Here is a 15574-nt window from a genome sequence, read left to right on the forward strand (position 1 = left end):
TGGCTCCCTCTTGGGTGCAATTTTAGGACAATGTCTTTTAGATCTTCACCTACATTGATTGAGTTACGCAATAAATCTTGACATGTTCGGCTTTTAAATGTTCTTATATTGACCAAATATTATGATTCCATCACGTATCCCAGCAAACAACTACCAATGGCCTAAATGACCCATTGTTTAGCACTGTATCTTTGTTATTTCAGAAACAACAATATCAAATTTATATCCACATAAATTTAATATAGTATATATGATAAATATCAAGTACATCAGTTTGCCAACAACATGAAAAGACCAAAGAGTACTCTGGACATGTTTGTATAGTAAATCTTGTTATCCAATGCCTGATTTTATTTTTATTTTTTTCGTTTATATTACTAGAGGCCATTTCCACCATAAATGCATTCAGAAAAAGTGTAAAGAGATACATAAAATTCACCACAATGCAGGGGAATGCCACAAATCCCACAAAAACAAGCGAACAACAAAAAAACAAGCAAAAAATATATTTGGTGTTGATATTAACTTGCTGGATCAAACATTCAAAGCTCCAATCTTGCTTTATCTAAAATGCTTTTTCTTTATGTGTTTGGCTGTGTCACTTCCTCATGTTGTGATAGATGAAGGGATAAGAACCTGTATATATTATCTGTGCTTTCCCTTCAAAGTTTGTAGCTACAGGCTGATACTAAGAAAGAAGAAGCGGTCGTTCTGCATCCCCTCTGCCACACATTTTCTGAAGTTTTATAACATTGCTGTATCATCTGTATCACCATGAAGATGTTTCCTGTGTGTGTGTTTGTTTGTGCTGTGATGATTCTGACCCATGCTGCTGGTGAGTATTGTGAGTATTTCACTGTTCAGTCTTATTTGTAAATGGTGGCAAAAGATTCAACAAGTGTCCTTTTTTTCAGTTCTCCCTGAAGGAAGGACTGCAACTAATCAAACAGGTCAGTCAGCATACTGCAACAATTTTGCAAAAATGTGCCCCTTAAGTTTTTACTTAATTATATATATCATCTGCAGTTACATAACATGATTTGAAATTTAGGTCCTCTTTATTTTCTATTTACATGCGGCCAAATGCCTGAATGATTTAACATCAAAACATGTTTTTTCTATGTCACTTTATTGGGTTAATAAGAAAGAAAGATATACATGAATAAATAAAAAACTTACAAGGAAAAAATACATTTTTAAGATTTAGATTAGAGTCATACATTAAGGAGAAAAACAAACAAAAGAGGGGCAAAAAAAAGAAAAAAACTGTGTAAACTAAATAGTTTAAATTACTGGAGTTCACCTTTCAAGGTTAAACTGAAAAGAAATTTACACATTTGAACTCTTGTGATCACAAACTACAAGATAAATGATTTAGTCTAGTTGTTCTCTGCTTGGCTTTGAGGCCAGTGTGAATGGCACAGTGGAACGCCAAACCACTCCTGAACATTTAAATTTACAATGATGGACTACAAATAAAATAAAATAAAGGCAACTAATGTCTATCTTAAAATGGCACAAGGAAATCATTCCCTTGCTACACACAATTTAGAGCTCCTACATTCCTATGACAATACATTTTCACACGTTTTTTCTTGTTAACTTTTCATTGTTTCATGTAACTTGGTATTTGTTTTCTCTAATAAAAACATACAAATAACAACAAAAAAAGCAGCTTAATGTTATTTAATCAGCAGTGTGTTGTGAAATCTTACTTTTTATACACCTCAGCACTGTAATTATGTGGTGTGCCACTTTCTGGTTGAGCAAACACTTTGACTTTGGAATAATCAGTTGACAATTGCAACTGACTTGTTTAGGAGCATCTATAAGGGAAGAGATTCAATGAGCTGGCTAGTTGCAAAGGTGGCATCCTATTACTGTATCATGCCTGACTTCAGTGAGCTCGTAAGTGTGACCCTTCTTTTTACAAATGGTTGTAAAGCAGACTGCAGCAATGCTGATACAGGTATGGACAAACATTCAAACATGCAGTTTGTATTTAAAAGACACTGAGCTGAGTTGAAAACAGTTGAGGTCATGGTAGTTTAGAGAAGTTGACAAAAGAATGCAACTGGACTTCTTTAAGTCTGCGAAGACATTTCACCTGTCATCCAAGAGGCTTCTTCAGTTCAGCTGGACTTCTTCACAAACCTAAAGGCGTCTACAGTTCAGTTCTTGTTTGATACTCTCTAAACAATTAGTTTTATTATTGTATTGGTAATTTCGATCTCTCGTGGAAAAGTGTACTTTTTTCCCCCAGTCAAAAGGCACCTGGTCAAGAGGTCCTCGGATTGTCCTGGTGGTTGGACTATGTTGCGTGGTCGCTGCTTCCTCTACGTTCCAAGGCGCTTCACATGGGCTATAGCAGAGGTAAGTTTATTCCATTTGTATTGTCGTCAAAACACTTGCTTAATCCATATCCTTTTACTGTAACTGAGTCCAGATGTTGCTCCCTGTTTTCCATCTCCATTGAAGAGAAACTGCTTGTCCATGGGGGCCAACCTTGCATCTGTACACAGCAGCACAGAGTACCATATGATTCAGCACCTTATAGTGATTGCCAGTCATGACTACCAAGAAACTTGGATTGGAGGAAGTGATGCACAGGAGGTATTTTGTTGAGCCTTATACTGTTTCTATTTATTTATCTGTCAATGACTCTGAACTAGACCCTCCCTGCTATGTTAAATGAATATATGTAAAGCCTACAACAGGGAGAGTACTTACAATGAAACAGACAATGATAATAGATTAAATCAGAAACACCATGAAAGACACCTGACCTGGTGGTAGAAGATGTAGAGAATGCAGAAACAGGCTAAAGAAGCTTTAATAGTGTATCTGTGACATTTAACAAATGAATGTTTAAGAGGATATGATGTGGGCTTGCATTAATGTTAGCTCATCAGCTGAGACAGTGGGTAGGCTTGACTATTTGGTGTGAATAAAATCGGTGCTATGCACAATTTCTCTCTTCTAGGAGAAGGCTTGGTTTTGGTCTGATGGAACGGCTTTTCGCTATTCAAACTGGTGCCGAGGAGAGCCGAATAATTACAGGCACAACCAGCAGTGTCTGCAAATTAATCATAGCGGTAAACCAGAACACAGTATTTCACATGATTAATAAATGTGTGAATTATTTTAAATGATAACAAGTAAAAGTCAAAAGGATTGTTTCAGGTTTTGATTTGTGTAGAATTTTACTGATTTCTGCTTTTGGATCTCACAGGTTCCAAGTGCTGGGATGATGTAGGGTGTCAGGTACATCGACCTTCTGTTTGTGTTAAGAAAATGTGAAATTTCTGTCAAAATACACACTGTTAGGTGTGCAATGACTTTTGTTTTTCATTCTTCATTTGGCTTTACATTTTTTTAATCTTTTGTCTCTAGCATAAAAATTTTGCAACAAAATAAAAAGTCTGTCATGAATAGTGGCACTCCCAACCCTAGTTCTAAACCCTAGCCTAAATAATCAACTGTGGAAAAGTAGTTTTTCCGTAAAAAGTATTGCTCATCTTTGCACATCTTTTCTCTGTAAACTCTTCCTTCTTTGCAATAATAAAACTCTCAAGCATTGCTGTGTGTTGCCTCACTTGTGTTTTAGAAATGTGTGTGTGTCTGTGTGTGTGTACAAAAGAACTTGGATTGGAGGAACTGATGCACATGAGGTGTGGTTAAAAATGTTTGAATTAAATATAAAATTAATATAGGGCTGCAGTGGTCCTGCATTAACTGCAGTAACTTATATTTGGTGGTATGAATCAGAGACATACCTGTGCTTCCATGTGCATATGTGGAAAGCCACAGATGGAGAAAACAGAGCCCCATACAGAAAAGAAGAGGCATTGGTGACAGCAGATATGACATTGATTAAAAACATGCAAGAAATTGTTGGGGCTGGAGGTTGGTTGGGGGGTTTTGATGCACAGGAGGTACTTTAATCATGCAAAATAACTATTACCCCCTCCACTATTCAAACTAGTGTTCAGGGGAGACGAATCATCACCACTAACAGCACTACAAATCTACAATCTATCTACAGTCTACAAATTAATTGTGGAGGTAAATCAGAATACAATATTTGAGTGTTAAATGTCTGAATGGTTTAAAAGATAAAACAATGAAAGCCAACAACTAGGTTTTCTGCTTTGAACCTTAGAGATTTCAAATGCCAGTGTTGAACTGCCTAAAGGCTCTTCATATCTTTTGTCTGTGAAATTAATTCCTCTACCAGAGGCCTGGGAGCTATATCTTTCTGACCTTTTGCAAAATAAAAATGTTTCAAGCAAGTTTCTCCATGATTGTGTTTTTATGTGAATATTATTTTCCTTTATCTCCTTCTATACTATTATAATATTCAGTACATTGACCCATTAAGAAAGCACTTATACTATAGAGACAACCAGACTGACTAGCATTAACTGCTCTTCAGGACATTCTGATAAGCTATTCAAACTTCTAGATTTGCCCATTAATGATAAAGTGATACCTTTATTCACAGACAAACTCAGTTGCTCCATGTGCTGCATATGTCTGCAGTATTTCTTTATGTTGCTCCAACAATAGGGTTCTCTCTTTGACCTAGTGGTACCTTGAAGGAACCAGTTACCAAGGGTAACTGGTTCCTTCAAACAAAATATTATAGCTGTCATTCTAAAAGTTCTGTATCATCAATTCGCAGACAGTATTAGTATCATTTTGCAGAAGTAACACTCTTCAAAACTGAAGCTGATGGTCTTTCACAAGAATTGTTGTTTAATCTTTAACACGTTTTTTATTTAATGCTAGCAGTGTGAAAAAACATTCTATGCCTAATCATTACTGAACTTTGCCATTTAGTGACAAAATGGCTCACAAAACAGCAGAAGTTATGTTCTATCTGACCAAACAACATGCAAAAACATTTCTTTAAAAGATAAATATTTAAGCAGTTTTGTTAAGCATAAAGCATGATGGCAGCTATTTTGAGGTCTTAACGCAAAATCATTTTGTGAATTTACACTTAAAAATCCCTTACACTGAAAAAAGAACTGAAAAAAACACTGAGGTCTTGATACAATGTAAAAGCAGACAAATGTAAAAATTACTCGAGATAGGTTTGGGAAAATGGGGACGTTTTCTCTTCCGAAAAAAGAATCACAGAACTGTACTACAGCAGGGATTGACAGTTGGCTTCCTGAATTACCATTGTTCATTACATCATTATTTTTTAGTACACAGTGCAAGGGATTGTGGTAATTGGAGGGTGCAGACTAACACTAATACTAATACTGAATTCACACATTCTGCATCACATAAACGGTCAGGATTAGGCAATCCTGAGAATCAGAGAACAAAGTTGCCCAGTGCCCGAGTATGAAAAATCGGTGATATGGTGTCCAAACGTTTTTGCACAGGGTGAGAATATTTGCATGCACATATTAGTAAATGAGGGACATTGTTCTGGAAGCCTTATGGTTTACTAAGATTAAAGTTTTCAAACCTAGGCTTTGCTTCCGTGTTTTTTTTAGAGGATTTGTAATGGCAACTCTTCCAAACAAGCCATACTTGTTCAGTCTTTTTATAGGTGTACTGTCATGTGCTTCACCATTTTATATGTTAAACTAGGCTTGTAGGTGTAGCTTGTGGGTTTTTGCAGTTTCTCTGAGCATTGCACTATCTGTATTGATGCCATGTATAGAGAACTCAAAGTAGCATAATCAGGTGTGGGAACTTGGAGCGGTCACCACTGACACAGACAGAGGAGGAAAGAGAGAGCAGAAGACGGAGTGAGAAAGAGAGCAAAGAAAGTGAAGGCCTCTTGGCAGGTCAGGCTTACCTATCCTATCACCAAAAAAAAAAAAAAGAAAGAAATCAATAAAAGAAATTCAGGTGGCTTAACATCCTCACTAAAATGAAGAGAGAACGTATTTCCACCCCTATGGTTATCAGGATTGCTGTGTAAAATTATTTGCAATAAGTGAAAAGTTGCTAATCTTGCTCTTCTAGGCAGAAAAAAGCACCACACTGCCCTCTCTATGTGAAAGGACAGTCTGTTTGAAAGTCTAAAAGAAGGTGGAGCTCAACCAGTCGAGTCAAACCCCAGTTCAGAGGAGGTGGCCTCAGTCTTCATCCAATGGTCTGCTGCGATATAGAGCTTACATATAGAAGACACATAACAGAAGGAACAGCACCACCCTCATGTGGTGAGAAACTAAAATTATATTCACACGCTCAATACAAATTATGACCTAGTAACAGTAACAAACTGAATACGGGGGCTCCCCATCTGTGCTGCTCATAAAAGTGAAGATGGTCTCCAGGGCTGGTCCAGGCTCTTTTCAAGGCGTAAACTGTGGTATAAAAAAGATGATAATTTTTTTTTCTCAATCACCTTTTTGAACGAACTTACAAATCTTTACAAATACAAATACATTTGGAATTTTTGCAGTTAGTATTAAAATAATTCAATCCAAGCTGTAACTTGCTTGGTGCATCCCAATAACCAAGCTATGTTATGCTATGTTTAAATGATCGCTTTCCCTATTGTAATGATTGTCGGTACATATAACTAACAGAACCGCTTAATAAAAAAAACTTTTTTTGATGATCAGGTGAATCTGTGGTAATTTTTCAATTCTATTGATTTAAAGCACAACGTAAGTCATCTCAGGGCAATTAGCTGGATAAAGACCTTAGTACTGTGACAGTGATTCTCTTTGATCTAGATGGATCAGGTACCTCAGTAGGACAGACTTCAGGGCCCATCTATCTCCATTAGCTGGTGTCTTCTGAGTGGAGAAAGCTGTGAGGTATGCTCAGAAATAAACACTAACCAGGTTGCTCAGGAACTACCTTTGATTATGTTTTAAATGGATATAAAGTTACTAAAATAAAGCGTTACAGCCATGATACCTTTCAGTTCAGTCTTGGGAAAATCTGTACATAACACAACATGTGAGTAATACAAATGTAACAAATGTAACACAAAAAATTTATGGTGGCTTAACTTTCTCACTAAAATGAAGAAAAAAAGTTTTCCACACCTACAGTTATATAGATTGCTGCACACAAAAAAAATTGCAATATGTATAAAGGTTCTAATCTGGCTCTTGTAGGCACAACAACACTTGTTAGCACAGCACTGCTCCCTCTGTGTGACAGCACACACTGTTTGATAGTCTGTAAGAAAGTGGAGCTCAACCAGTCTAGTCAATTCCCAGTTGAGAGGAGGTGCCTTCAGTCTTCATCCAATGGCCTGCAGCGAGCTAGAGCTTACGTAATAGAAAACACAAAACAGGAGAAACAGCACCCCCCTCATGCAGGAAGGAACTAAAATGATATTCACAGACTGAGGACAAGTTATGATCTATGTAGCTGCAGTGTGGTCACAAATAATGTGATGTTCACATTTAGTACAACAGTAACAAATTCAGATATTTCAAAAGGGAACAGCCAACATTTCAAATACATTTCAGTTGATTTGAGAGACTGAACGCTAACACAAAAGAACATCAGCACCCAGTTTACCTTCTTTCTACCATTCATTATTTGTGAGAGCATTATTAATACCTATTATTGCAGGCAAATAATAACAATATTAATAACAAAATGAAGCAATATCAAAAAAATTCTTGATTATACTAAAGAAAAAAACAAACAAAATTGTATAAGACAACATGGAAAACCCCTGGTAGGTTTTATTGTTTATAATGTTCAAATTTTCTTCCTGCTATATGATGGTTGATTGATCATCTGCAGTGTTGAATTACACTGATTAAACTTATGAGCAGTGTAACCCCAATACATAATCATACAGAAAAGATTGCTTTGGCTGCTAAACTCATATGAGCCATAAGAAAACTGATGTTCTAAACTGGAGCTATATAAATAAAACTCAACTGATCTTAAAATCAAATAGAATTATGGTAACCTTTCGATGACTCAGTAGCTAGCCAGAGAGAGACAGACTATATACACTCCTCAAAAAAGTAAAGAATACTTGCATGCAAGAGCACCTGGCTGCAGCCACTGGGGAGCGCCATATTGCGACCTCCACAGTAACCAGAAACACATGACCTCTACAGTAACCGGAAACACGTGACCTCCACAGGAACAGGAAACATGTGACTTCAGTTAAATCGACTTTGACAGTGAAAACTAAATTGTGTTTTTGTTACTATTGATGCTGCTTAGAAATAAACATGGTTCTAAGTGTTTTTTAACACTCTGGGTTTGTTAAAAAAAAAATCACCATGCCTTTAGCTTGTTCATGGCCAAAAGTGTCCATGTGTTGTGTTCTACGTTTCGATTGCTGTAGACCATTGTCAATCAATCTAGTGCCGTGTCTCCTGTACAGCAGCCGTGCCGGTACCAGTCCGTGAGTCGTTTGGTATCGGGCCGCGAGAGTTGAGGCTCGGGTGTGAAATGTATGGTTTTAGGGTTTTTATCGTTAAGTCGGTTTCCCTGGGTCTTTTCCCGTGTTGTAGTTGTGTGTCTTATTTTGAAAGAACTATTTACACGTTACCATAGTGACCAGAGAGCATTAAGAAGCAGAGAGGAGGATGTTACTCTCAATGTTGTTTTCAGGAGGACGCTGCTAATAAAGTTACACAATTACACAGTGAATTCGCATTTGTTATTATATTATTTTTTTGTATTTATCCACGACACCTTAAAGGCCGCTCTGTGAAAATATTGTCTGACATTAAACTGGTCCGTGGTGCAAAAAAGGTTGTGGACCGCTGCTGTACAGTACATAGTGCGTTTAGTTTGTCGAATTTACATAAATCTTCGATCACTAGCAGTGTAACTCTGAAGTGCTGTACTGTATGTTTGTAAGTTTTCTCCCCAACAAACACAACAATGCCGACGAAACGTTTTGCACCGCCAAAGGCACCTTTTGGTTTCATTCTATAATACTGGACTTATGTTTCTACGAAGGTTTGAACTTTAAGAGTGTTTAAACAAAAGAGAAAATGTTCGTGCCTGTCTGAGAAAAGTGTATAAAGCATGTAGTGAGGGGTTTTACAGTCGTAAAACATCTATAATAATTGTAAAAAATAAAGCTGGCTACTTCGCGGATTTCACCTACCACAGGTTATTTTTAGAACATAACTCCCGTGATAAACAAGGGACCACTGTATTATTAACAGTAGAATCCGGAACATCTAATTGATTAACATAAACACTGATTATTATGCACTGTTATTTTTGTTCAAGGAGAGCAAAAAATATAAAACTCTCTCTCAGCTTGTTCGTTGCCATACACCCTTTGTGTGTGTTCACAAAATCCTATAAAATGTATATTTATTAAAACATTTATCTACTTTTACCCACTTGACTCTTTAAATTAGCACCAGTCCTTTTCATCAAAAAAAAACAAAATTTTATGTATATTCTTTTTTTACTCTTTAAATGCCAGATAGCTTATATATTACCAGTAACTTTTCAGATAAAAAGGTGATAAAGTCCAAATGTTTTCATGAAAAACTTCCTATTAATTTTTTTTTTGGCATCTGAGCATCTGTGTCATTTTTTTGGTCCATTGCAGTGTAGTAAGCCATCAAATGCCCCTATTTGAAACTAAGAATATTACATGAAATGGGTTGTTTGGCCAAAATGGGTAAATGATGTAATTTGGTAAAAAAAAAAAAAAAGAAAAAGAAAAAAAGAAACAACAACCATAATTTTTATGTGTTGAGTTTAGAATGAAAGCAATTTTACCTAAATTGCATGATTTAGCACTATCAATAACAAGGAATTTAAAAATGTCATAATGGGTTTCAAGTGGCCAAAAGCTGAAAAACATCTAAACCCTTTCATTCCATTTGCATTAACACAGCAAAAATGGTCAAAAAAAAGAAGAAGTGAAGTGGCCACAAATGGCCAGAATAGAGCCCAGAGGGTTAATGCGACAAATGTATAAAAATATTATTGATTACAGGGTAATACATTAATGTTAATAGCAACTGTAACCTTTTTATTTTGAAGTTACAAGTATAAACAATACTGTTACATTTACACTTTAAATTTTTACTATAAGTATGGACATGGAAACAAGTGAACAACATTTTGTAATAAGTTTAACTGGAATTCTGTACACTGGAAAACAACCCAACAACACATTAAAAACACAAACAAACAGCCAGTGCCTTCATCTGTCCATTAAATGTCAAACATTGCATTGACCCGTAGTCCCTGCTCGTCAGCACATGCTTTTAAAAAGAGCTCCATGTCCTCTGCAAACTGAAAAACAAAGAGGAAGAAGTTTCTCTACACAAAAACACAGCAGATGACAGGCCATGTAAACATCTGTTGATCTGTTTGAATGCCTCCTCATCATGTGAGCCTTGAAGTTTTTCTTTTTTTAAGAACACTAAGACCACAGTGAGGGCATTTCCTTTTCATGGACTTTCCATAAGCCGCAGTTTCATTTAGCACAGAGGGAAGAGCACATGAATGTTCTACCGAAGATTCAGAAAATGGTTTACATACTGGAGACAAGACATCGAGAGGGAGGTGTGGCTCCTCGGAGAGTTCAGTGGGGAGCAGTCCTGAATGCTGACATGACAATAAATGCCTTGCCATATCCCCACGCCGTATGATTATCATGTTACAGACAGGGCAGTGAAAGTGTCCTGTCATCCTACATGGCAGCCTGCACCAGCATGTCATTTTGTCTGTAAGAGAGAAAAAAAAACCCACATGTAATTTAAATGTAGTTGTATAGAATGCAATCAGTTTATCTAACAATCAGATTGCACATATTAACAAAAACATCCAAGCCATCCTCAATAATGAAAGCAAAATGGTATGGATCACAAGAGCTGTCAAGAAATGTGGTGAACAGGAAAAAAAAATATTTAATGAAAACACACTTTGTTTTCTTGCTGATGAATGCATTTAACTGTACAATGTGAAAAGCAACTTTTAAGTCAACAAAGAGACTGCAGAGGTGCTGAAAAGAAGTGCATATTTATAACTTTAACTATGAGGTATATTAGATACCAACATACCTTTGAAAGGCAAAGCATTTTTAATGTGTCCATTTATATGCTCCTCAATCTTTGCCCTGACAGTAGGGCTGAAAGTGGGGCACAGAGGGCAGTGAAAGAGTCTTCTGCAACATGTTGTGCATTCCTGCAATTCTGGCTTGGAGGCAGAATTCCAAATTGATATGTGCATCTAAAACAGAGAGAAACACAGATAAACAACATATACACATTTAAGTTCAGGTTTTAGCAGAAATAACACGTTACAGTTAGCATGTAAGAGATTTGGGGAGAAAATTCTTTGTTTGAAACTGACCTCTAAATGCTAACCAGAGGTGTCAAAAGTACACACATTCCTTACTAAAGTTTAGATACCGCGGGGCTATGACCGTTGTTGTAACGCTAACAAAGTGCCCATATAATCAGTGTAAGCAAACTAAATGATTCCTAGAATTATGAAATTATTAACGGCAAATTTATGAAAGACTCTGTCTCAACCTTTACGATCCACTTGCAAGGTTTCCACTGTATCCATGCAGGAAACGTATTTCCGCCTACTGTGGAGGTCACGTGTTTCCGGTTACTGTGGAGGTCGCAATATGGTGCTCCCCAGTGGCTGCAGCCAGACCCTTCTCGTTGCATGAGGTGATACCTGGTCACTTCCGAAGTTGCGCAGGTAGTCCAATGTAACCCACATAAAATGAGGGTACCACTTTAAGAAGCTATAGATATGAGGAAAGATGGACAGCCTGCCCAACCAGTCAGAATACACAGGTCCCAGTATGTGTTGACCAATGGAAAAGCAGCCTGCCGCTGTGTGTCCCACCCACCTGCTCTGTGTTGCTGCTATGTGTGGGTGTAGTCGCGTGCTGGCAGGTGAAAAGAGCGACTGAAGTTTTTGAGTTGGAAAAAGTATTAGATATAAGTTTGCAACCAATTGTGCTGCACATAAGTTCGCTGGTTATCAGCTATCTTCCATGTTAAAAGTAGTCGCAGTGAGTAAACAGGCGAATGCTGCAGTTTTCTGGGAACTTTAAAAGGTACTGCGTGGAGCTAAACTGTTAGCCTTCATTAGCTCTAGTTGTTATCAACTGCCTGAAAGTTCATCTCAATCTGCTTCCAGAAGTAAGGTAACACTTAAAGTGCAACTTATGTTTATTTTTATTCACGTTGAGACGTTGTATTACAGTCATTAAAGAGTAAAACAACATGCCCAGTTACATTATTTAGAGCCCCGCATTTTCCGACCGAGAGACACCATACCATTGTCTTCGGCCGTGATGCACTGAGATCGGTGAGCATATGTTGTATGTCTCAGTTTTAGTCTGTTTTGCAGAAAATGACTTTATCTGAATTGTTTGATTAATAATTGTCGCATATGCAATAACTTTACTTAGCTTGGTTCTAAGTTGTAATGTTTTCATATCATATTTGAAAAAGTGTTTTGCAATGTACAAAAAAGAATATTGACAATACATTGCAGTAATGCATAGTTGTGTAAGAGAGATGTTTTATTTTGCAAATTTGAGTATTTTAATTGAAAATTGATGTCGAATATGATGTCAACAAAATTCTAAGTTGTGAATTATAGTTAGAACAGCATAATTAATATTTGAATAGCTCTTCTGACCCTGTTTGTTGACAGGCCAGGTTTTATTTTGTATGCTGAATTGTTCCTGAGGTGGATTCCTCCAGTGAAATAGATGGCGAGCCTTCCCATTTGGACTTAAAGAAACTGAGATTCGCTTCTTTTCCACTTGATGATCTGCTGCACCTTGCGGTGTGGTAGGACTGTATCACTCACACTTTCACACACAGCTGGTTATACATAAGACCACTGACTGACATTCTCTCACCCGTATTTTCTTTCACACCCTGGGAATTTTTTGGACTGTACCCCTTGAACGTTTTTTATTTGGGACTTTGAATAATAAGCTGTTGTGTAGAACATTGTCCACATGTGAAAGGAGTGTGAGCTTTTCATTTGAATGTACATTGGATTTGTGTAATCTGTTTCTATAAAAGTTAAAGAGTCAGGTTACTAGGGTGCACCCAGCATTGAAGCCCAGCATTGAAAACCAAAAGTAACACTTGGCCAAGTCATTATCTTAGTAGTTTATGTGTTTTACTTTTCTTTCATTTTTTGTAAGTTTCCTTTCTACCATTGTAAAGTGCCTTTAACCTGTACTTGTCAAACTTATGGTTTATTTCACTAAAGCCAGCTGATCCTTTGAGTTACATTCCTGTCTCTGTGTCTCATTTAAACACACCCCAGGGCTCCTAAAGTCGAACCTATTGGCCCATTGATATATTCTTTTCATCGATTGCCCTTACTGTGTTACAGTGAGAGCTCTGGCGAGCCAGCCAGGAGCATGGTTGTGTGTGTTTAAGTGTTAGACAATTTGTGTGTGGTGTTTAAAAGTGCTTAATCTGAGCTACAACATCTAGAGAAAAAATGGATGTTGTACTACGTGAATCTGTCAGAATTCCCAATTCTGTAGTTGTTAGTGGGCTTACAGGATCAGAGACTGATGAGGAAGTGTCCACTTTTCTCCAAAGATATGGTTCCATCAACCGTTGCTTTCGTCTAGACGACCCTGAGTCAGATTACCATAAGCACATGATCATCGAGTTTACACATGAGACTGCCATGCACACATTGGAGCCACTGTTACCTCTGCAGCTTCCAAGCACAACCCAAGCAGGCATTGTGTATGAGTTAAAGGCCTTAGGAAGTGTTTATACCCTTGATGCCAGAAACAAAGCCACTAAAATGTAAATGGAACAGCTCCGTGAAATTGCCAAACTGAGTGGAAATTCATTAGAAGAGATGTTGAAGGAAGAACTTAAAAATCTGGTTTCATCTGCAGGAAGTGCTATTTCCCAGTCACCTCAAACTGGTCCAGAATCCTCAACTGTACAGAGCCCATTTCCACAGAAAGACTTAACCAGCAGGGGAGATGTTTCATTTTCTGAGGACCCTCAATTAGTTGCACCTCTAGACTCCACAATTTTGACATCATCAAATAAGATAAGATAAGATAAGATAAGATAAGATGACCTTTATTAGTCCCACACGTGGGAAATTTGTTTTGTCACAGCAGGAAGTGGACAGTGCAAAAGTTCTGAAGCAAAAATTAGAATACAATAAGAATAAATACAGTACACAACTGTACAGAATAGAATAAAATAAAATACTATATACAGTAGAATAAAATAGAATAAAATGCACAATAGGATAAAAATAGAATACAAATGCTATATACAATTGAGTAAAAATACGATGCCAGAAAGGAGTATTGCACTTAGTGTTATTGCACATGTGTGGGTGTGTGTGTTTGATCAGTTAAAGTCTTTGTTGTGGAGTCTGACAGCAGTGGGGAGGAAAGACCTGCGAAATCTCTCCGTCCCACACCGTGGGTGCCGCAGCCTGCCACTGAAGGAGCTGCTCAGTGCCATCAGAGTCTCCAGCATTGGCATACAGTAAGTCCAGTGTTCTATTGTCTCTGGTTGGGCAGGTCACATACTGGGTGAAGGTGGGCAGTGTGGAGTCCAATGAGGCATGATTAAAGTCCCCTGATATTACGAGAAGGGCTCTTGGAGATTGTGTTTGCAGTCTGCTGACCACAGAGTGGAGAGAGTCACAGGCTGCATCCGCGTTGGCCGAGGGGGGGACATACGCTGTTATCGTGATAACATGCGAGAATTCCCGGGGCAGGTAGTATGGACGCATGCTAACGGCTAACAGCTCAATGTCTCTGCTGCAGAGTTGTTTTTTCACAGTGATGTGCCCGGGGTTACACCATCTGTCATTCACAAACATTGCCAGTCCCCCTCCTTTCCTCTTACCGCTGTCTCTCGTCCTGTCCGCTCGCAGCATCTGGAATCCCGGTAGTGTCATGCTCGTGTCCGGAGTTAGGGGTGTTAGCCACGACTCTGTTAGCATCATGATGCTACATTGCCGGTACTCCCTCTGTGACCAGGTTAGCGACATGAGCTCATCCATCTTATAGAGATTGAAAATGTGACGTCATTCAGGGGTAAAACCACAAAGGATGCTGGGAACTCGTGGCAAGAGGTACTAGCGCACACAGGCTTTCAATTGAAATCAGTTACACAGCGATAAAAAGAAACACAAAAACTGGCAAGAAGCTGTTGTATTATTAACTGCAATAGCCGGTCGCATGACAGCCACGGGAAGCCGACGGGTAAAGAGATCGGTTGTTATCGGATTACGTCGTTGAAGAGAAATTGTTCAAGCCATGTTTCCGAAGTAACAAAGAGCCGACGGATGGCCTGGATTGCAGCCATTCGAAGACCAAATATAACGTTTCAGAACACTCCAGCTCACATGTTAGTCTGCTCCAAGCATTTCCACAAAGGTCGGTGTTTTGCAGTAGTTAATACGTCATTTTTCATAACATAATTGGTGATATAGGTTACAAGCAAGTCTGGCGCTGAATAGAAATGGTCGTGCTATGCTACTTTGTTTATTGTGCATAAATAGTGAATTGTTCTCACACAATATTGTGTTTCGCTTCTGTTATTACCACGGTACATTGACAAAAACATATACTTTTATTCACAGGATAAAACAG

At 37.9% G+C, this 15574-nt stretch overlaps 1 protein-coding gene and 1 long non-coding RNA gene across 3 annotated transcripts; one reads left to right on the forward strand and one right to left on the reverse strand.

The window, feature by feature from the left end:
* The first annotated feature begins 282 nt into the window (after positions 1–282).
* On the forward strand, positions 283–3572 carry LOC100692110 (ladderlectin). Of its 2 annotated transcripts, none has more exons than XM_005460626.3 (6): positions 283–844; positions 915–950; positions 2264–2373; positions 2479–2613; positions 2984–3095; positions 3233–3572. In XM_005460626.3, exons 1-6 carry the CDS (start codon positions 775–777, stop codon positions 3298–3300), a joined length of 531 nt encoding a protein of 176 aa, XP_005460683.1. In that variant the 5' UTR covers positions 283–774; the 3' UTR covers positions 3301–3572. The 2 variants fall into 2 exon arrangements, with proteins under 2 accessions (XP_005460683.1, XP_003455908.1); XM_003455860.4 differs by having other exon boundaries at positions 289–835.
* A 6460-nt stretch (positions 3573–10032) lies between these two features.
* On the reverse strand, positions 10033–11500 carry LOC112846503 (uncharacterized). The gene is made up of 4 exons (XR_003219510.1): positions 11475–11500; positions 11001–11169; positions 10480–10664; positions 10033–10230 (listed from the first exon to the last, which is right to left on the reverse strand). It is a non-coding gene; the product is annotated as an uncharacterized LOC112846503 (long non-coding RNA).
* Positions 11501–15574: the final 4074 nt, after the last annotated feature.

The sequence above is a fragment of the Oreochromis niloticus genome, linkage group LG3 (assembly GCF_001858045.2).
Source record: "Oreochromis niloticus isolate F11D_XX linkage group LG3, O_niloticus_UMD_NMBU, whole genome shotgun sequence".
NCBI lineage: Eukaryota > Metazoa > Chordata > Actinopteri > Cichliformes > Cichlidae > Oreochromis > Oreochromis niloticus.